This window comes from Erpetoichthys calabaricus, chromosome 10, assembly GCF_900747795.2.
Source record: "Erpetoichthys calabaricus chromosome 10, fErpCal1.3, whole genome shotgun sequence".
Classification (NCBI taxonomy): domain Eukaryota; kingdom Metazoa; phylum Chordata; class Cladistia; order Polypteriformes; family Polypteridae; genus Erpetoichthys; species Erpetoichthys calabaricus.
The window spans coordinates 119,459,700-119,483,920 of NC_041403.2; the positions used below are offsets into that span (position 1 = coordinate 119,459,700).

The 24,221-nt window shown below is 40.2% G+C and overlaps 1 protein-coding gene across 3 annotated transcripts in view; it reads right to left on the minus strand.

The window, feature by feature from the left end:
- Positions 1-24,221, minus strand: part of cstf1 (cleavage stimulation factor, 3' pre-RNA, subunit 1) — a 50,502-nt gene that overhangs the window by 14,918 nt on the left and 11,363 nt on the right. For all 3 annotated transcript variants that reach the window (XM_028811823.2, XM_028811824.2, XM_028811822.2), the window contains exon 4: positions 4,552-4,749. In XM_028811823.2, the coding sequence (XP_028667656.1) occupies positions 4,552-4,749 (198 nt within the window). The remainder of the gene's footprint in view (positions 1-4,551; positions 4,750-24,221) is intronic.

A 24,221-nucleotide genomic window follows, 5' to 3' on the forward strand; every position in this document is an offset into this window, starting at 1 on the left:
GCCCTTCGTGCTTTTAAGTATGCGAAGCACTGTGCAGCATGTCCTTTCAGGAAGCAGCTGCACAAAAGATAGCAACGTGAAGATAATCTTTCAGCATTTTTAGACGAGCATCCGTATCGTCTAGGTGTGCGAACAGCCCCCCTGCTCAATCCTCCTACGTCAGGATCAGAGAAAGTCAGCGCAAGAGACAGAGAAAAGTAAGCTGGGTAGCTTCTCAGCCATCTGCCAATAGCGTCCCTTGTATGAAATCAACTGGGCAAACCAACTGAGGAAGCATGTACCAGAAATTAAAAGACCCATTGTCCGCAGAAACCCGCGAAGCAGCGAAAAATCCGCGATATATATTTAAATATGCCTACATATAAAATCCGCGATGGAGTGAAGCCGCGAAAGGCGAAGCGCGATATAGCGAGGGATTACTGTAATCCCAGACACACTCGATGATGTTGACATCAGGGCTCTGTGGGGGCCATACCATCACTTCCAGGACTTCTTGTTCTTCTTTACGCTGAAGATAGTTCTTAATGACTTTGGCTGTATGTTTGGGGTCGTTGTCCTGCTGCAGAATAAATTTGGGGCCAATCATACGCCTCCCTGATGGTATTGCATGATAGATAAGTATCTGCCTGTATTTCTCAGCATTGAGAACACCATTAATCCTGACCAAATCTCCAACTCCATTTGCAGAAATGCAGCCCCAAATGTTCAAGGAACCTCCACCATGCTTCACTGTTGCCTGCAGACACTTATTATTGTACCACTATCCAGCCCTTCGACGAACAAACTGCCTTCTGTTACAGCCAAATATTTCAAATTTTGACTCATCAGTTCAGAGCACCTGCTGCCATTTTTCTGCACCCCAGTTCCTATGTTTCCGTGCATACTTGAGTTACTTGGCCTTGTTTCCACGTCGGAGGTATGGCTTTTTGGCTGCAACTCTTCCATGAGGACCACTTCTGGCCAGACGTCTCCGGACAGTAGATGGGTGTACCTGGGTCCCACTGGTTTCTGCCAGTTCTGAGCTGATGGCACTGCTGGACATCTTCCGATTTCGAAGGGTAATAAGCTTGATGTGTCTTTCATCTGCTGCACTAAGTTTCTTTGGCCGACCACTGCGTTTACGATCCTCAACGTTGCCCATTTCTTTGTGCTTCTTCAAAAGAGCTTGAACAGCACATCTTGAAACCCCAGTCTGCTTTGAAATCTTTGTCTGGGAGAGACCTTCCTGATGCAGTATAACTACCTTGTGTCTTGTTGCTGTGCTCACTCTTGCCATGACATGAAACTGTCTTCCATAACCTCACCTTGGTAGCAGAGTTTGGCTGTTCCTCACCCAGTTTTAAACCTCCTACACAGCTGTTTCTGTTTCAGTTAATGACCTATGTGTGACATTGATGATCATTAGCACCTGTTTCGTATAATTGGTTGATCATACACCTGACTATAATCCTACAAAATCCCTGACTTTGTGCAAGTGTACCTGTAAGAATTGATGCTGGTTTGAAGGCAAAAGGTAGTAACACCAAATATTGATTTGATTTAGATTTTCTTTTGTTCACTCACTTTGCATTTTGTAAATTGATAACAATAAACAATTATTATTTATATTTCTGAAAGCATTCTTTGTTTACAGCATTTTTTCACACCTGCCTAAAACTTCTGCACAGTACTGTATATGGTTTAATATTTTCGGTCATTGCATTAGAGCTAGATTCTTGTGCAATCTTTATTCAGTAAAAAGTGCTACATATAAATAAAATGAACCCACTCTGTTGGATGCCTATCCATGAACACAATTGGAACTCACATAGGTATTTCCTGTAAAACAAGCAGCCAGGTGTTGTCAGGCATTGTTATACAAACAGAAGGGTCAACCAGCAATCATAAATGATATTGACCACATAATTACCCCGTCTACTGAAGTTCTTATGTTATGTGATTTGAGAATACAGTCTTGATCACTCTGTAGATCACATTACCTCTATCCTTAAATCCATGAAATGATCAACAGAAAGCAAAGTAAAAGTCTAGGCTGCTTGAACTAGACTTCAGTTCAGAAGCATTCAGAGATGGCAATTGTCAATGAAAGACATCTTTTAAAATATTTTGAATGATGTCCTGGACGTGTGAATTGTTGGCACAAAGTTTTAGGCATTGCTTATGATGAATGGAAAGCACAACATCTTAGCAAATGATAGAAAAGGATGACTCAGGCGGTTGTGATGCGCTGTCATTTGACATACCAGCCTTCACAAACCTACCTGATGGCCCAAGAGCATTTTTTTATAATTACCGTTGCCAGCACCTTTTAAATCTATGTCAATATCTCTGACAAATGACCTGACCTGAAACACACCACTGATCAAACAATCTCCTTTTCACTTGTACATATGACTGAAGAATTAGTCATCAAGAAATGTGTGGAGGGGATGCCGCCATTGTTGAAATTATCATATTCCAACCCAGTCTAGTTATTTATTTTGCCAAGGAGATGCTTGGCCTTCCTGTAGCAGTAGTGATGAAACAGATATGCAAAATTCACTACCTGTATATGCATATTTGGTCATGATGACCTCTTATTAGGGTTGGGAATCACTAGACATCTCATGATTCAATGAGATTAAAATTCAGGAAGCCATGATGTGATTATAAAGCGATTCATAGGGCATCTCAAGTTTTTTTAGATATATGATTTTTTTTTCTTACTGTATAACCTATTTTTGCTATTAAAACAAATATTAATCATCATGAAAAATGATTGGTTATTGTATTGTTTTAATAAAAAAAATTAAATCAAAGAAAGTGCTAACTGGCATTTTGCACCAAGTATAGGCACATTTTTCAGGATTGAATAGAGTCAACAAGACAAAGAAAGGTGTGACTACATTGTAGCACTGAATTTTTACATTAATGTGAAAAAGGCACCCCATTACTTTTGCATTTTACTGCATCTTCTTTACTGATTTTAAGTACTTGGGAAACATGGTTAATACAAACAATTAGATAGCGATACTTTGGCCCGGGATTATATCTGGGTATTAAATTAGTTGGGATACATAAACACAATAAACACACCTCCATTGTATGCATTGTGTCCGAAGAAATATCGTATCAAGAGGATGCCTTTACAGTGCTCTTGCACTGTAAAAGTAGTGTATTTGATCATTGGTAACAGGGCAGTGCAACTCATTTATCAGTTTCTCACCAACTCTGCATGTGGTTTTATCTTTTTTTTTCTTTTTTAATATGGTTAACTGCTATCTGATCACGAGAGAAAGAGAAGTTCTGAGCATGAGTTTGGTGCTAGGCTCAGAATGACTTTCTTATGCATGCTGTATTACTTGAAATGTGCTACATTTGTAAGTTTGAAAGGTACTTTGAATGTTGTGTTATTTCTGGCTACCTTTTTTTTTTTTTTTGATGTTTTCACCCCCCCGCCCCCCAAAATAAAAACAAAAATGATACATTTAATTTTTTTGTCTGTTGTTTTGTGGTCTGTCGCTCTGATTAATAGTTTGTTCACATCATATCTTTTATATCTGAAATGTTTTGAACTATGTATATCTAACAATTCATGCATGAGTCCATATAAATTTTGATCATGACATTTTTTTCCATTGACATGGAGTCTGTGAAAAGAGAATTGCTTTGCATTTAAGAAAATTTTCTGTCTCACCCCTACCTCTCATGCTAGTTTTCATATACAATGAACTACTGATCTTACTGTACTATAGACCACAATTTACATTGCCAAGTATCCACTTATGTTGTATTTAAAACTCTCTAAATCAGTGCTTCCCAAACTCGGTCCTGGGGGCCCACTGTGGCTACAGGTTTTTTGTTCCAACCAGATTCATAATCAGTGACAACACCTGATAATTAATTAGCTGGTATTTTTTTTCTCTTATTCTACATTCAGAAAAGCACAGCAGCATGATTTTTACATGTATAAGACATTTAGAAATATTTCTGCTTTTGCTATAGACTTAAATGCTTAACTCTCTTTTGTTGATTTCACTATATTTTTCCCTTTTTCTGTGCAGTTTTTCCCCTTCGTTGTATCTTATTAATGACAATTAAAAATGAGCAGAGCAGACACCTAGGCAAACAACACTGAATAATCAAAGGTTGCAACTACTTTAGCATTAGACCCACTAAATAGTAAATAATGGATTAATTAATCAATTAGAACACCTGGAAAGTAAAATGAAAATCAAGATGAAAACAATATTGTTAAAAAGAAAAAAAATACATTATTCCCATATAACTGCTTGGTACATTTTGATTTTTTTTTTAACCAAACTTAGTTTTCTAATTTCTAGATTGTTCCCAACACAGAATTTGGGAAATAACACATCACTTAATTAGCCCAGGAGTCCAATTAAAAACAGAAGCAGGTTGGAACAAAAACCTGCAGCTATGGTGGGTACCCAGGGCCGAGTTTGGGAAGCACTGCTCTAAACTGTCCCTCTATTAATAACTAATACAACCTTTTTAAAAAAAAATCTGTCTATTCTATAAGTATGTATAAGCAGAAGACTAGTGTTGTACCTGTATGTACTTAAAAGCTCTCTTTGCAGAAGGTTTGGAGTAGTCAAAGAGCTTGAGAGTGTAGTCACGAGAACCTGATGCCAGAATCTGCTCAGTGGGATGAAAAGCTAAGCAGGTCACCTCGTCCACGTGGTCATAAAGTGTGCGGATAACAGGGTGATTTTCCATGTTCTGTTGGGCTGTCTCATTCATCATTACCTGGAATAGTGAAATTAAAAAGTCAGAATAATTAAAAATATCAGAAATCAAAATAGCTGCTATTACTCATAAAACCATGTAACCAGTACCACTGTATTTAATAGTACAAGGCAGAAAACATAAAAAAGCACAATATGTAAGAAAACAAAATCCATAAAGAAAGCCAAAGTTCAAGAAGCATGGACAATTAAGATAGGCAAGATATATGGGACAAAATACTGAAAAAGAATCGAGATAGACAGACCATTCTTAACCAACTGCAAACAATGCCTTTATTACAAAGTTTGTACATTACAAATATTTAAAACTAGTGTTCCTCGCTGTTAGTGACTGCAGCTACATATTTCATCTATGTCAAAGCAGTTTGCATCTTTCAGAAGTTTAAAAAAAAAAATGTTACTGGATTAATAAGCCAAAAAAGGTGTATAGATCAGGGGTGCCCAATACGTCGATCGTGATCGACCGGTAGATCGGAAAGGTAGTGCAGGCAGATCATGTTGCATTAAAAAAAATTTTTTTTAAACGTTAGTCTATATATCCTCCCTATGGCAATTGCCACTTGATTGACATACAGGGCGGTCAGTGTGAGATCTCTTTTCTTCTAACACACTGGTCATCCACCACACACGATCAAATGCACGAACTACTGCAAAACTCCGGCTGTGATCTAGTTAGCCTTCCAATTTATATCAACTAAAGAAGGGATTTAAAAAAAAAAAAAATTGTTTGGGGAGGGTATGGGCTGGATGTGGAATTGGAAGAGGATTTTTTTTTACTCACAATGTCACAATCGAAGTGCGTTTGTCTGATCTGTCAATCTATCATTGCTATTCCAAAGAAGGAAAATGTGGAAAGACACTTTCGAACTGTTCATAAAAACTATGAAACTGACTTCCTTCCGAAATGCGATCTGAGAAATAGAAAGGAGAGGGAACTGAAATCGCAGTTAATCGGACAGCTGTCATTTTTCATTCGGCTGAATTCAAAAGCAAAGGCAGACACACCGAAGCATCGTTCTGGGTGAGTCACTCGATCATTAAGCATAAGAAGTCCTTCCAAGATGGAGAGATGATAAAAGAGGCCTTGGTTGAGATAGATGGCTAGGGAGAAATTCCTGCTGAGATTTCAAGACCCCTGGCCGGAGAAAAAGGAGTTTCTCCTTGCCATTAAACATGCAGAATACAGGCAACTTAATAACGATCAATGGCCGCTAGACTTGGCTTTTTTTTCCCGATCTGACCAACATGTTGAATGAGCTTAATTTACAGCTGCAAGGAAAAAAGAACTCCATGGTCAATATGATTAGCTCAGTTAATGCTTTCAAACGAAAAATGCAACATCTGTCCCCAAAGCTGCAGCGCCTTGATTTAGGGAAGATCGAAAACCTCGCATCAGAGCTGGAGACGCAATGGAAGGCGAGTGTGCAACTTGACAGCATACGCTACACAGAGCAGATTGAAAATTGTCAGACTTTGACAGACGGTTTCAAGACTCAGCTTTACTTGAGCCAATCGCTACATTTAAGTGCTATCCATTTAGGTGCTATCCATTTAGGGAAGATGTTGAGGGTGATTCACCCGCATCAAAAATTGTAACACTGTTTTACTTAAAATTCCTCTACAGTGGAGGATTGGGGCTCTTGAACAGTTTTGTAACTTACTCACAGAGGAAAAGTACCCAAACATGAGGAAGTGTGCTACCTCCTTGACTGCATTATTTGGCTCTACTTATTTATGCGAGTCAGCCTTTCCCACATGAAGATTATTAAATCCAAATACTGTAGTGACCATAAATGTATTGAATTGTTATTGTGTCATAAATGTTATTCAATTATGCAAGGTACGACAATATATTTTATGTATAAAATTATATATTATATACAATAATCCCTCCTCCATCGCGGGGGTTGCGTTCCAGAGCCACCCGCGAAATAGGAAAATCCGCGAAGTAGAAACCATATGTTTATATGGTTATTTTTAGAATGTCATGCTTGGGTCACAGATTTGTGCAGAAACACAGGAGGTTGTAGAGAGACAGGAACGTTATTCAAACACTGCAAACAAACATTTGTCTCTTTTTCAAAAGTTTAAACTGTGCTCCATGACAAGACAGAGATGACAGTTCTGTCTCACAATTAACAGAATGCAAACATACCGTATCTTCCTTTTCAAAGGAGTGCAAAGCAAGCAGTCAAAAAAAAAATCAATAAGGCTTTTTGGCTTTTAAGTATGCGAAGCACCGCCGCCGGTACAAAGCTGTTGAAGGCGGCAGCTCACACCCCCTCTGTCAGGAGCAGGAAGAGAGATAGAGAGAGATAGAGAGAGACAGATAAAAAAAATCAATACGTGCCCTTTGAGCTTTTAAGTATGCGAAGCTCCGTGCAGCATGTCCTTCAGGAAGCAGCTGCACACAGCCCCCCTGCTCACACCCCCCTACGTCAGCGCAAGAGAGAGAGAGAGAGAGAGAGAGAGAAAGTAAGCTGGATAGCTTCTCAGCCATCTGCCAATAGCGTCCCTTGTATGAAATCAACTGGGCAAACCAACTGAGGAAGCATGTACCAGAAATTAAAAGACCTATTGTCCGCAGAAACCCGCGAAGCAGCGAAAAATCCGCGATATATATTTAAATATGCTTACATATAAAATCCGCGATGGAGTGAAGCCGCGAAAGGCGAAGCGTGATATAGCGAGGGATCACTGTACACACACAGTGGAACCTCGGTTTGCGAGCATAATTCGTTCCGGAAATGTGCTCGTAGTCCAAAGCACTCGTATATTAAAGTGAATTTCCCCATAAGAAATAATGCAAACTCAGATTTGTTCCACAACCCAAAACTATTCATATAAAAATGATTAATACAAAATATAAAGTAAAAATACATAAAACTTTAAAATTAACCTGCACTTTATCTTTGAAAAGAATCATGGCTGGTGGGAGTGAGTTTCTAAACTCTTGTGGGATTGCACCCAATGGGACGACACACGGAAGAGCGTCCCAAAGCAATCGCAGTCTCCCAGCGCTGTAGCAGTTCGCCGTAAAAGCGAATCTGAAAAGATCGCGGACATGCTATAAGCGCCTGCCGTCGATGGGTGATACAAGGAACAAGGAACATTATAAATGCGCAGGGCCCAGCCTGACTGCTGTGTCTGTGTATAGGAGAGTGGTAGATCCCGCTACAATAAATAACCGCGCTGTTGCTGTTTCAAGCTGAATAAAGCTGGTGTTGCTAAAGTACTGAGACTCAGCTTCGTGTTTTAGATAGATAGATAGATAGATAGATACTTTATTAATCCCGATGGGAAATTCACATTCTTCAGCAGATACACGGAGCTGCTGAAAAGGCTGCCACTCACGGCGGCGCCGGATGTTCTAGTAGGGTGCAAGACGGGGACTCGCACGTCACAGCACACACACATACACACGCGAGCACGCACACACACACACAGTCACAATGCTAATGCTGCAGTAAACAGTATATACTCGTACGGATGTTGACTATATGAGTGAGGCACGCCGACTCAGACAGAGAGAGAGAGAGAAGAACCATCAGCTCAGTTGTGATCACATGACGCTCAGCAGACAAAGCGTATACATACTCGCTCGTTTATCAAGTCAAAATTTATTAAAAATTTTTGCTCGTCTTGCAAAACACTCGTAAACCAAGTTACTCACAAACCGACGTTCCACTGTGTATATATATATATATATATATATATATATACATAGTGGGTACGGAAAGTATTCAGACCCCCTTCAATTTTTCACTCTTTGTCATATTGCAGCCATTTGCTAAAATCATTTAAATTACTTTTTTCCCTCATTAATGTACACACAGCACCCCATATTGACAGACAAAAAAAAGAATTTTTGAAATTGTTATAGATTTATTAAAAAAGAAAAACTGAAATATCACATGGTCCTAAGTATTCAGACCCTTTGCTGTGACACTCATATATTTAACTCAGGTGCTTTCCATTTCTTCTGATCATCCTTAAGATCACCTTCATTTGAGTCCAGCTGTGTTTGATTATACTGATTGGACTTGATTAGGAAAGCCACACACCTGTCTATATAAGACCTTACAGCTCACAATGCATGTCAGAGTAAATGAGAATCATGAGGTCAAAGGAACTGCCTGAAGAGCTCAGAGACAGAATTGTGGCAAGGCACAGATCTGGCCAAGGTTACAAAAAAAATTCTGCTGCACTTAAGTTTCCCAAGAGCATAGTGGCCTCCACAATCCTTAAATGGAAGACGTTTGGGACGACCAGAACCCTTCCTAGAGCTGGCCGTCCGGCCAAGCTGAGCTACCGGGGGAGTAGAGCCTTGGTGAGAGAGGTAAAGAAGAACCCAAAGATCACTTTGGCTAAGCTCCAGAGATGCAGTCAGGAGATGGGAGAAAGTTGTAGAAAGTCAACCATCACTGCAGCCCTCCACCAGTCAGGCCTTTATGGCAGAGTGGCCTGTCGGAAGCCTCTCCTCAGTGCAAGACACATGACAGCCCGCATGGAGTTTGCTAAAAAAAGACACCTGAAGGACTCTGAGATGGTGAGAAATAAGATTCTCTGGTCTGATGAGACCAAGATAGAACTTTTTGGCCTTAATTCTAAGCGGCATGTGTGGAGACAACCAGGCACTGCTCATCACTTGTCCAATACAGTCCCCACAGTGAAGCATGGCGGTGGCAGCATCATGCTGTGGGGGTGTTTTTCAGCTGCAGGGACAGGACGACTGGTTGCAATTGAGGGAAAGATGAATGCGGCCAAGTACAGGGATATCCTGGACAAAAACCTTCTCCAGAGTGCTAAGGACCTCAGATTGGGCCGAAGGTTTACCTTCCAACAAGAGAATGACCCTAAGCACACAGCTAAAATAACGAAGGAGTGGCTTCACAACAACTCTGTGACTGTTCTTGAATGGCCCAGCCAGAGCCCTGACTTAAACCCAATTGAGCATCTCTGGAGAGACCTAAAAATGGCTGTCCACCAACGTTTACCATCCAACCTGACAGAACTGGAGAGGATCTGCAAGGAGGAATGGCAGAGGATCCCCAAATCCAGGTGTAAAAAACTTGTTGCATCTTTCCCAAGAAGACTCATGGCTGTATTAGCTCAAAAGGGTGCTTCTACTAAATACTGAGCAAAGGGTCTGAATACTTAGGACCATGTGATATTTCAGTTTTTCTTTTTTTAATAAATCTGCAACAATTTCAAAAAATCTTTTTTTTGTCTGTCAATACGGGGTGCTGTGTGTACATTAATGAGGGAAAAAATTAATTTAAATGATTTTAGCAAATGGCTGCAATATGACAAAGAGTGAAAAATTGAAGGGGGTCTAAATACTTTTCGTCCCCCCTCGTGTGTGTGTGTGTGTGTGTGTATGTATATATATATATATATATATATATATATATATACACACACACAGTTGTGCTTCAAAGTTTGTGAACCCTTTAGAATTTTTTATATTTCTGCATAAATATGACCTAAAACATCATCAGATTTTCACTCAAGTCCTAAAAGTTGATAAAGAGAAACCAGTTAAACAAATGAGACAAAAATATTATACTTGGTCATTTATTTATTAAGGAAAATGATCGTGAGTAGCAAAAGTATGTGAACCTTTGCTTTCAGTATCTGGTGTGACCCCCCTTTGCAGCAATATATTGCAACTATATTGTTAATAATTAAAGGACACGGTGTCGCTACACTAGCAAGGATCTGGCACTCGTTCCTGCCTTGCACTGTATGCTTCACTGGGACTGGCGTGAAGGATAGAATAATTAAACATGTACTACAAAGATATTTCTGTGTTCCTTAAAAGTTTTGAAGAATCGGCATTCTAAGCTTACAGATGGCTTAACGTCTACTACAGAGGTGATTGTGTGGCGATTGGGTATTTGGAGAAAGAAAGGTAAGGACAGGAATTGGGGGTTAGTACGTTTGAAAGAGACAGCACTGCTGCAATAAATTCATCGAAGGTCGCGCACAATCACTGCGCCACCGTGTTCCCATGTTTAATAACATGATTTAACTCCTATCATCATGAAAATTATATCAAATATACATCTCAGTATTTTACTTATTCAGAGAGCTGTAATATTAAGAATGTAATGGATTCTGTGTCCGGTAGGAGGAAGATAAAACCCGGAAGCACGTAGTGATTCACACACATAGAGAACATAGAAGATCAAATACAAAACAAAGCATTTAACGTGCTACTTTAGTTACGATGGGATTTGAGAAACTAGTAAATTAAACGATTTTAAGATTAAGTTTATGATGTTCTACTTTAATGACAAAATAAACTACGTGATTAAAGTGGAAATTTAGATTGAAGTTAACATTTTGTGCTTTTTTCCCCCAACTGTGTGCCTGTTTTTTTTTTCTGTACCCTAATAAGCTTTCATATGACACTCAAACGGTAGGCTACGACTCGGCTTTTCACGGCGACTTTGATATGTGACATCTTTTTTATTTCGGGCACTGTGCAACTTTGTGAACTTGAGCTTTCAAGTTTCTCCAACACTCTGTCACTCGATCAACTTCCTTTTCTTGTTTATACCACTGTTTAAACCAACAAATAGTACGTTTTTCCTTGCCTCCACTTGGTATTCGCTGAAATTCTAATATTTTCCCCCATGCTTTTTCCATTGTCTTTTCACAAAAGGCTGAGCTTAAGGGCTATTTATATTGATTTGCATATTCAAAGAGGCGTAATTCTGGGAGGAGTTGGGGCGGGACAGCAGGTGCGTACACGTGCGTTACTTTTTACGCTGATCTGGATTTATGTAGCGGAAGAATGTGGAAGTTTGCGTACGTACAGATTCCTGCATCTGGATTTTTCTGTGGGTACGCACATTCCCCCCTTTTGTGCTTACGCCATGTTATAGTGTGAGTTCTACGCATGGCGTTATACATGAGGCCCCAGGTCATTTTAAAAGTAGCTCGCAAGCCTAAAAAGTGTGGGCACCCCTGGTATAAATTCTAGCAGTTTTGTTGTGTCCCAAACTAACCTGTGCTCTATGAATGATAGAGCCTTCAGCTCTACCGCATTAAAAACTTTGGAATGACCACCCTAAATTGATATGATAAGCTTATCAATTCATTCTTTTAAAGAACAACTTAAAACCCATTTGTTCAGGAAGGCACTTAACATACCCTGACATTTGGTTCCTTCTATCAGTTTACCCTCTTTGTGCAGCTGGTCAGGATGATGTGTGTTTGGATCAGAAATTATTTGTTCATGGTTTTCTTGTAATATTGGTTCTTTGTACTTTATTCCATTTCAATGCTTTGCATGTCATGTATTTATTTTTATTTAGTGTTTTATGTGGATATTATTTGTACCCAATATTGTATATGCCCTGCTGTTCTTTCTGATTTTCTTTTAAGCACTTTGAGGTTTGAGGAAAGGTGCTATATAAATAAAATATATTATTATAAAAACTTGAGGCTGCCATAATCCTATATTTATGGTTTATGACTGTTTTTACATTAATCTCCATGGTGGTTTGAATACATATTTAAAGTTGCATACAAATTATGGTCTGCATTACTGTGCTTAAAAGACTCTTGGAGTCTTGTGTGAAAGAACTGTAAACGTTGTGACCATAACTCTTAATTTTTGTCTATCAATGCAAAATGTGACACTTTCAGGAAATGAGCAAACAAATCACAACTATTTTAGGACAAAATAAGGATGTTTATTTATCACCAAGAAATAGTACAAAGGGAAGCTTTGTGGTCTCTGGATATTCATTCGTAAAATTGCTACAATACTTTAGCTAACTGACTACATTTTCAAACCAGTTATAAAAATTAGATATGAACAGCCCAAACAATTCAGAAAAATAATATTATTACTAATTATTACTGTCATTTCATAAGTATAAAAAAGGTTGGATAACCTTGCTATTTCACATCTGCGACAATTTGTATTGTAACATTTCCATAACTCAAATGACAACCTAAAACAAGTCCCAGTAAATAAATTTTTTTTAAATCATGGAACCATATTTCCATTAATTTATTTCCATGCAAGGATTTGGTCTGATTTGTATTAGTGCATGCTGCAGGTATAACACAATCAAAGCCGTGCTTTTTAAGAGGAGGCAGATTCTGCTGCATTAATCTATACTTCTGCTGTGATATTCTTCGCCCCTTATGACAATTTTTCAGTATACAGGGTCATTACTGTCACATGCGTAGAGTAAATTCTTACTTTCATGCACCAATCAATGTGCAACATATCACCACTTTCTGGCACTACAATTAGTGAGTAGATAAATTCATTGCCACAAATTTAATCAAATTTATAAAAAAAATAAAAATATAAAAAAGAACAGATAAACCTTAGATGACCAACAACTTTCTCTCCTTCAGCATAAGTGAAATGCTGCTTTTTTTAACTTAGCTAATGAAAGACACATTAAATGAGTTTGACTACTTTGCTCATTAAGACAGTCAATAGCATTAAGACAATCAAAACAAACCATATAATCAGGTCATCTTGTCAACAAGTACATGACCAGTAAACAAAACCATAAGCATTTCCTTAATTTGTATGAGATATTTTATGAGAAAAAACACATTCTGTGAACACAATCTCAGAGGACAAGAGGGAAGCTTACATCACAAGATAAATAGCAGAACACAGTATCTAAAAAAAACATTGAAAATCATTCAATCAGAAACTCACTTACTGTTCAGTGAATCAGTTCCTTTTTTTTCGAATCATGCCTTGCAACAGCTTTGTGTTGGAAAATAATATGCACATATGGGTATATGTAAGAAAAGCAGGCTCTGTGGTGCTGAAAGCATTTAAGACTGAACTTTGTTTACTTGTTTCAGCTTTACTCTTCATCTCAACTTCAAACAGAACTCTAAACAGTATGAATCCTTCTTGAGCTAGCATGGAAAATATATATCTGGGGAGATGAGCTCTCTTCTTGTGCATAGAAAAGACTCATTTTATGAAGAAGAGTACCTGTTAAGAGTTTTATTTCTCAAATAAAACTGGGAAGGTTCAATAGTGGAAATGTCTTTTTATTCTAGTCATTTCATTTATCACAGTTACTATGTACTCCAGTTTAATATTAGTGTTAGTAAGTAGGTTATATTAGCTGGACCTGCATTGCTTGGACAGCTAGGGTGAACTGATGATAATGTGCTGCGCACTATTCAGTCTCTTCAAAATATTAAGGTGTGTAATCAATATTTTGCATACAATATGCATTTAAACTATTTTATACAAGATTTTGACAGCCTGCACTCCAACATCAAATTTTAACATTAACATTGTTGAACCTACTTAATTCAATTCAGGGTCACCAAAGCTTATGCTGGCAGAACTAAACACAAGGATGGAGCAGACATACTGTAACTACTAACTCTATGTTACCTTTATTTAACCTAATATGCCGAAAAAACCAGACAGGGAAAAAACAACACAACAGGCATGGGAAGAAAGTGCAGACTTTACACAGACAAGAACTTCACATAGGACTTAGGCCAAGGGTACTGGATTAATAAGGCAGAAACACTAACCACTATTATCAGGCAACACTCAGTTTGAAAATTTTTGGTTTTATAATTGTTAACATCTCTATCAATACTTCTCTAGTTGGGAAGCAAAACTCTTCTTTTAACAGCATTACTCATATTTAAAAGTGTCTATAAATGTGCAAAGACACTGTAAGGCAGTTGACTCTTACATAGAGAAGTACTAGTAGGACTACAAACTACACCTCTTTGGTTAATTTACATCCGGCGCCGCCGAGAGTGGCAGCCTTTTCAGCAGCTCCGTGTATGACTGTATATGTATGTGTATTTTTCTACTTTCATTTTTCTATTTTTATTTATTGATCACTCCTACCACTTTATTTTATGTGGATTCGTTCCCTGGACACACTTACTTTTACAACATGGGCATGGATTTTTACACGCCGAGACTCGCCTATTCAAGTACTCAACTTCGGGCGCTGAGAACAAATGCCAGTGCCGGTGTGGTTCCATATTTACCCGACGAGGTAAGAAGGCGGTATCGTGGCAGCAGAGCCGGCACTAAGCTAAAAATGAAGCAGCTTGTGAGAAAGTGGCGTTTTTAAGTCTTCGGTGCCTTCTGTTATTCTGGGGAATGTGAACTCAATCTCAAATAAGATCGACGAACTGGCTGCGCTGGTGAAAAATGTCAGAACCTACAGAGAATGCAGTTTGTTGTGTTTCTGCGAAACGTAGCTAAATAACACCATCCCAGATGCTAATGTGGAGCTACCCGGGTTTAGCACCGTTAGAGCGGACAGAGACGCAAGTACCTGTGGGAAGCACAAAGGAGGAGGACTCGCTCTCTAAGTTAATACACGGTGGTGTAACTCTGGACATGTTAAAGTCAAAATCTCCACTTGCTGCAGGGACATCGAACTGTTGGCCATAAGTCTGCGTCCCTATTACTTGCCCAGAGAGTTTGGACACGTCATTGTTGTCATCGTGTACATACCTCCTCGGGCGGACGTGGAGATAGCGAGTGACATCATCCATTCTGCTGTTGCTAAGTTACAAACGCAGCACCCCGAGGCACTTGTGCTAATCGCTGGAGACTTTAACCATGTGACGCTGGACAAAACATTACCTGCATTCTCCCAGTATGTGGACTGTAACACCCGGGGAAATAAGACTATTGATTTACTGTATGCAAACGTTAAAGACGCATACAGTGCCACCCCGCTGCCTGCGCTTGGGAAAGGAGATCATAACCTGGTTCTGCTTCAGCCTCACTACAAACCAAAAGTGAGAGTCCTACCTGTAACCAAACGATCATTCAGGAAGTGGACCCCGGAGGCTGAGAATACTCTGAGACAATGTTTTGGAACTACAGACTGGGATATCCTGCAGGGATCACATAGTGAGAACATTGAGGAGGTTGTTGACTGCACTACTGACTACATCAACTTCTGTATGGACACTTTAATTCCAGTAAGAACAGTACGCTGCTATGCTAACAACAAGCCATGGATTACAAGTGACATCAAGGGCCTTTTGAACCAGAAGAAAAAGGCCTTTAAAGACGGTGATCAGCATGAGCTCAAGCGCGTGCAGAAGGAACTCCGAGTCCAGCTCAGGGCGGCGAAGGAGCAGTACAGGAGAAAGCTGGAGTAGAAGTTGCAGAACAACAGCATGAAGGAAGTGTGGGATGGGATGAAGATCATCACTGGCTGCAGCTCGAAGCAGGGTGCCACCATCGAGTGAGACGTGAAGAGAGCAAACCAAATGAACATCTTCTTTAACAGGTTTGACCACCCTAACCCACTCTCACCTCGGATTACTGCACTCTCTACACATACTTCTGCTGATACCAACATAGGAGAGACATCCCCACCCACAATTACAGCAGCGCAAGTGAGCAGAGAGCTGAGGAAACTTCGTGCCAGCAAAGCAGCAGGTCCAGATGGAGTATCACTACGACTGCTGAAGGTCTGTGCATCAGAGCTGGGGGGTCCTCTACAGCGCATCTTCAACCTGAGCCTGTAACAGGGGAAAGTCCCGAGGCTTTGGAAAACATCTTGCATCACCCCAGTCCCAAAGGTATCACATCCTGGTGAGCTGAATGACTTCCGGCCTGTCGCTCTAACATTACATGTGATGAAGACCATGGAGCGGCTGCTGCTTCACCACCTGAGGCCACAGGTCCAACACGCCCTCGACCCTCTGCAGTTCGCATACCAGGAGAAGGTGGGAGCGGAAGATGCCATCATCTATATGCTACATCGATCCCTCTCCCACTTGGACAGAGGCAGTGGTGCTGTAAGAATTATGTTTCTAGACTTCTCTAGCGCCTTCAACACCATCCAACCTCTGCTCCTTAGGGACAAGCTGACAAGAGATGGGAGTAGATTCATACCTGGTGGCATGGATCGTGGACTATCTTACAAACAGACCTCAGTATGTGCGTCTCGGGAATTGCAGATCTGACATTGTGGTCAGCAACACAGGAGCGCCGCAGGGGACTGTACTTTCTCCGGTCCTATTCAGCCTATATACATCGGACTTCCAATATAACTTGGAGTCCTGCCACGTGCAAAAGTTTGCTGACGACACTGCTATCGTAGGCTGCATCAGGAGTGGGCAGGAGGAGGAGTATAGAAACCTCATCAAGGACTTTGTTAAATGGTGCGACTTAAACCACCTACAACTGAACACCAGCAAAACCAAGGAACTGGTGGTGGATTTTAGGAGACCCAGGCCCCTCATGGACCCCGTGATCATCAGAGGTGACTGTGTGCAGAGGGTGCAGACCTACAAATACCTGGGAGTGCAGCTGGATGATAAATTAGACTGGACTGCCAATACTGATTCTCTGTGCAAGAAAGGACAGAGCCGCCTGTACTTCCTTAGAAGACTGGCATCCTTCAACATCTGCAGTAAGATGCTGCAGATGTTCTATCAGATGGTTGTGGCGAGTGCCCTCTTCTACGCAGTGGTGTGCTGGGGAGGCAGCATGAAGAAGAAGGATGCCTCACGCCTGGACAAACTGGTGAGGAAGGCAGGCTCTATTGTTGGCATAGAGCTGGACGGTCTGACATCCGTAGCAGAGCAACGGGCACTCAGCAGGCTCCTATCAATTATGGAGAATCCACTACATCCATTAAACAGTGTCATCTCCAGACAGAGGAGCAGTTTCAGTGACAGACTGCTGTCACTGTCCTGCTCCATTGACAGACTGAGAAGATCATTCCTCCCCCAAACTATGCGACTCTTCAATTCCACCAGAGGGGGTAAACGTTGAACATTATTCAAGTTATTGTCTGTTTTTTTATCTGCATTTTTTATTACTCTTTAATTTAATATTTTTGCTGCTGGAATATGTGAATTTCCCCCTGGGATTAATAAAGTATCTATCTATCTATCTATCTATCTATCTATCTATCTATCTATCTATCTATCTATCTATCTATCTATCTATCTAATTTCACTTTGAGAATTAAGATGCACCTAGTAGAAACACATTTGTTTTCAAAAGGTCTTTAAATTATCACAAATTTATGACAAGTTATAGTTATGTTATGCATTTATATCCAAAGTTACCATAAAGTAATTAAATACAAAATAAAAATTCGCTAGCAATTTAAAGAAGTGAAACTAAAGAGGTTTCAAGCTGGGGATCTATGGATAAACAGTGCCCCACAGTGGAGAACAGTATTTTCTTTTCCTATGGAAAAAGGTTTCTTGCTTACCAGTTTATTTAATACCAAATGTCCGCACTTTGAGATACTCTTTTGTATGAAAATGTGCTACATAAATAAATGTTGTTGTTGCTTAGGGCCTCACACTGATTTTGATTGTTCTGGCAATGTCCAGTATTATTAGCTTTTTTATGTCATACATATCCTGCCAGTATCCCTCTGAACAGAAATTTGTACAACCTGGCAAACATATTTCAAGATTGACCGAGTATTTCTCTGGATTCCAGTCTTTTTTGTTTTTGTCACCACATTCTTCCTCGCCATCTGTAACCCCTCAATGCATGTTATGGAACTCTCTAGCCACTGCTTCTTACATGACTCACACTATTCACAAATGAAGAGAAACCATAAATTCATGAAAATAAATGGGTAACTGTACAGTGCAATTTATTGCACACAATTATGTGCAATGCCTAGCAACAAGTCTAAAAGCAGCTCTCATCCACTAACTGTTTCAGGAGGCAGTTAACCTGGATATATTTTGATTGGACGCCTCTAGTGCTAGAGGAAAAGTTCCCACAAGCTCTTCAAAAGCAGGTGTATGTCATTAAAAGGCACAGGATAACAAAAGCTAACAACATTTTAATGTGAGGAGGAACATTTACTTCATTTTTGCAATTATCCAGTAAGTTCCTGCACTCTTCCTCACAGTAACAGTAACTACCTAAGATAAAAAGAGCAACCCATTAGCTACACAAATGCTGTGTGTTTTTTCCTGCACACTTTTGTTGGCACACCATCAACTAATAATGATTAAGCTTTGGATATGTTTGCATTCAGCCATCACTTCACTAAAATAAGCTTATCCGAACTTCATAGAATGATTACTCAATTAAAACAGTCCACTTGTGAATTAGACCCCATTCCTACAAGTTTCTTCAAAAAAGTTCTGATCTATTTATCAACAACATTCTTGACATAGTAAACTGTTCATTAGATTCTTTCAAAACTGCTGTAATTAAACCTCTGTTCAAGAAAAATAATTTAGACAATTAATTATAGGTCAATCCCCAATTTTCCATTTCTCATAAAATTCTATAAAAAGTATAAGTGATTATTTGAATAAAAATTTTATTCTTGATAAGCATCAGTCAGGTTTTAGATCAAATCATAGTACTGAAACAGTTCTAGTGAAATGCAAATAAAATATCTGTACTTGAGCGCAGCATTTGATACTATAGATCATGATATTTTTATAAACTGGCTTAACCAGCGTGTAGGTCTTTCGGGTACTGCTTTAGGCTGATTTAAATCATATATAACTGGAAGGAAATTCCTTGACAGTTATGGGGATTGTGCATCAAAAATACATGATATTCTATATGGTGTACTGCAGTGATCAATTTTGACACCATTATTATTTTCACTCTGAATGCTTCCTTTAGGCCAGATAATTTCAAAATAAAATGTAAATTACCATAGTTATGCTGATGACACACAGCTCTATTGATTCATTGTGCCTGATGACCCAGAGACTCTAAACTCTTACTAATAACAGAATGGATGAATATGAATTTCCTTAAACTAAACAAGGAAAAAACAGAGTGTTTAGTTATTGACAGCAATAAACAAAGTGAGAATCTTAGAAACAGAATTAAGCTTGTCCAGTATGCAGCAACAAGAACTTTAAACAAAAGGATAAAAAAAAAAATGAGCATATATCCCCAATATCTTTACATTGGCTGAGTGTCCTTTAGAATCGATTTTAAAATAGTTCTACTTGTATACAAGGATTTTAGTAATCTTGCCCCTCAGAATGCTTGCTTCCTTAAGCACCAAATCACAATCTTAGATCTGCAAATTCTGGTTTGCTTGTTATTCCTAGATCTAAGCATAAAAGAACTGGGACCTCATGTATAACACCGTGCATAGAATTCACAATAAAACAAGGCACATGGAAAAAAACAGAAATGTACGTATGCACATAAAAATCCAGATGCATAAATCTGTGCATACGCCAACTTCCATGTTCTCCCACTACATAAATCCTGGTCAGCGTGAAATGTAATGCATGTGCACACTCCTGCAACCCAACCCCGTCTCCTCCTCCCAGAATGGTGCCTCTTTAAATATGCAAATCAATATAAACAGACCCTTAAGTTTAGTGTTGTGTGAAAAGACAACGGCAAAAGCATGGGGAAAATAAAAGAATTTCAGCGAATACCAAGTGGAGGCAAGGAAAAACACACTATTTGTTGGTTTAAGCAGTGGTATAAACAACAAAAGAAAGTTGATTGAGTGACACAGAGTGGAACAGAAACTTGAAAGTTCAAGTTCAGAAAGTTGCACACTGCCCTAAATTAAAGAAAGTCGCACACCGCCCTAAATTAAAAAAAGAAGTGGTCAGATATCAAAGTTGCCGTGAAAAGAAGAGTTGTAGCCCACCGTCTGAGTGTCATATAGAACCATATTAGGGTACAGAGAAAAGGAAAAAAAGGGACACAGTGGGGGGAAAAAATGTCACCATGTCAACTTTAATCTCGAAATTTCCACTTTAAGCATGTAGTTTGTCATTAATGTAGAACGTTATAAACTTCATCTTCCATCCATCCATTGTCTCCCGCTTATCCGAGGTCGGGTCGCGGGGGAAGCAGCTTGAGCAGAGATGCCCAGACTTCCCTCTCCCCGGCCACTTCTTCTAGCTCTTCCGGGAGAATCCCAAGGCGTTCCCAGGCCAGTCGAGAGACATAGTCCCTCCAGCGTGTCCTGGGTCTTCCCCGGGGCCTCCTCCCGGTTGGACGTGCCCGGAACACCTCACCAGGGAGGCGTCCAGGAGGCATCCTGATCAGATGCCCGAGCCACCTCATCTGACTCCTCTCGATGCGGAGGAGCAGCGGCTCTACTCTGAGCCCCTCCCGGATGACTGAGCTTCTCACCCTATCTTTAAGGGAAAGCCCAGACACCCTGCGGAGGAAACTCATTTCAGCCGCTTGTATTCGCGATCTCGTTCTTTCGGTCACTATCCATAGCTCATGACCATAGGTGAGGGTAGGAACATAGATCGACTGGTAAATTGAGAGCTTCGCCTTGCGGCTCAGCTCCTTTTTCACCACGACAGACCGATGCAACGCCCGCATTACTGCGGATGCCGCACCGATCCGCCTGTCGATCTCACGCTCCATTCTTCCCTCACTCGTGAACAAGACCCCGAGATACTTGAACTCCTCCACTTGGGGCAGGATCTCGCTACCAACCCTGAGAGGGCACTCCACCCTTTTCCGGTTGAGGACCATGGTCTCGGATTTGGAGGTGCTGATTCTCATCCCAGCCGCTTCACACTCGGCTGCGAACCGATCCAGAGAGAGCTGAAGATCACGGCCTGATGAAGCAAACAGGACAACATCATCTGCAAAAAGCAGTGACTCAATCCTGAGCCCACCAAACCGGACCCCCTCAACACCCTGGCTGCGCCTAGAAATTCTGTCCATAAAAGTTATGAACAGAATCGGTGACAAAGGGCAGCCCTGGCGGAGTCCAACTCTCACTGGAAACGGGTTCGACTTACTGCCGGCAATGCGGACCAAGCTCTGGCACTGATCGTACAGGGACTGAACAGCCCTTATCAGGGGGGCCGGTACCCCATACTCTCGGAGTACCCCCCACAGGATTCCCCGAGGGACACGGTCGAATGCCTTTTCTAAGTCCACAAAACACATGTAGACTGGTTGGGCAAACTCCCATGCACCCTCCAGGACCCTGCTAAGGGTATAGAGCTGGTCCACTGTTCCGCGACCAGGACGAAAACCACACTGTTCCTCCTGAATCCGAGGCTCGACTATCCGACGGATAAACTTCATCTTAAAATTGTTTAATTTACTAGTTTCTCAAATCCCATTGTAACTAAAGTAGCACATTAAATGCTTCATATTCAAATAGTTTTCCTATGTACTCTGTGAATAACTACGTACTTCTTAAACAGGCTTTCTCTTTCACCGACAGGACACAGACTACATTACATTCATGATATTACAGCTCTCTGAACAATTGAAATACCAAGATTTATCCTTATATATAATTTGATAGTATCCGTATGTATGGTGTTTGCGTCAATACCCCGACTCAATACAAGTTAGAAGCATGAGTAATGATGGCTGGGTATTAACAACGATCATTGTTTAAATTTTAGCCGATCTCAGATCTACAATGAGTGACGATCGCAATGCAGCCACAACAGCAGCGGCCGCGGAAAGGATGCGTAGGAAACAAAGTCACACGATTGACGAGGAACGTAGACTTGTTAATGTGACCAGACGTACACAACGTGCACACCAAACGGATGAGCAGTGTGCGGCTACAAATGCTACTAATGCTGAAAGAAATTGTGCAAATCGGACACAAAGGACAGATGAAGAATGTGCGCTACAGAATGCTACTAACGCTGAAAGAAATCGTGGCAGCCGTGCACAAGTGACTGAAGAAGCTCGAGCAGCCGCAAATGCAGCACGGGTTGAAAGACATCGAGCAGCCCATGCCTTGCAGCGTGAAAATGCTCAGCGGCACAGCATTGCCATGTGCAATCACACAGATATTATTGAAGACGAAGTTCCGGAGCACCACTCTGACGCATTTGACAACCTGTGCAAACATTGCAACTCATTCAACTTCTCCTGTGAGAACAAGCAAGGTGGAGAATACAATTGCTGCCATAAAGGTTGAGTTCGAATTAACCCTTACAGGTATCCTGACATGTTTAAGAACCTGTTGACATATTTAGACCCAAACTCCAAGCACTTCTTGGAAAATATCAGAAAGTACAACAGTGCATTAGCCTGTGTATCCCTGCCTCCAGGCCATGGTCCATATTGTTACAGAATACATGGCCAAATATACCATCAATCTGTACCCTTGCACCCCGAAGAGGGTGAAACATCAAAATTTGCTCAAATCTATATATTAGAACAAAATTATTTCAGGGACTTAAAAAAACAATTCTTTGCAGAGAAAGTAATAATAATAATTCTTTGCATTTATATAGCGCTTTTCTCACTACTCAAAGCGCTCAGGAATTGCAAGTTAAAGGCCTTGCTCAAGGGCCCAACAGAGCAGAGTCCCTTTTGGCATTTACGGGATTCGAACCGGCAACCTTCTGATTGCCAGTGCAGATCCCTAGCCTCAGAGACACCACAAATGTAGAATTTGTAGCCCGATTCGATCGGGCTCCCAGTCACTAGTACTTGATATAATTTTCATGATGATAGGAATTAAAGCATGTATTAAACAAGGGGGCACGGTGGTGCAGTGGTAATGACGTGCTGGCGCCCCATCCAAATTGTTCCTGCCTCCCGCAAGATGCTTGCTGCGCCGTGTGTGACCCGCAATGAAATAATTCATTACAGCAATACTGTCTCTTTCAAACATACTAACCACCAATTCCTGTCCTTCCTTTTCCTTCTCTAAGTAACCAATCACCACACAATAAGTTCTTTAATAAATGAAAAATCATCTTTAAATACTGTACTGAACATAGATTCTTCAAAACTTTTAAGGAACATTGAAATGTCTTCATAATACATATTTAATTATTCCATCCATCTAACCATCCAGGGTCGCACCAGTTCCAGCAAGCATACAGCGTGAGGCAGAAACAATCCCTGAACAGAGCGCCAGCTCATCGCTACCGCTGCACCACCGTGCCCACATGTTTAATATACATTACTTAAATGAAGTTAAAAATTTAACTGTATAATAGTAATATACATACTTTACTGTATTTCATCTTAAAAATGATAACAAGAGCTCTAAGAAGATAGGAAAACTTAATCGATTTAGAAGCTAGTCGTCATCATATCTTCTACTGAACTGAACTGAATTCCTTTATGGTTATTGTATGGTACAATGAGATTCAATTTGCAAATCCTCCATAAACTTCCTTTTCCTATAAAATAATAACAGTAATAATAATAAGAAGATAAAAAACACTGAAAAATATACAATATGAAAGCGTAAGTATAATATACATATACTTATAGTGCAGATAGTGAAATGGTTCATAAAGTGGCTCAGGTTGTGCAATATTAAAACTGTAATGCAAGTTTAAAGTGAGGTAATTGTACGTATAAGTACAAACAGTTCTACCAGGAGTACTTGATGGAATGATTGAGTACGTTTAGAGTACTTGGGATGAGAATGTGCGTGGCTTTATGCCAAGTTTAGTTTTTATACATCGCGATGCGAGTGTGGAAATGGGTGTGTGCAACACTTTTGTGCATACTGTGGAAGAATAAGGAAATGG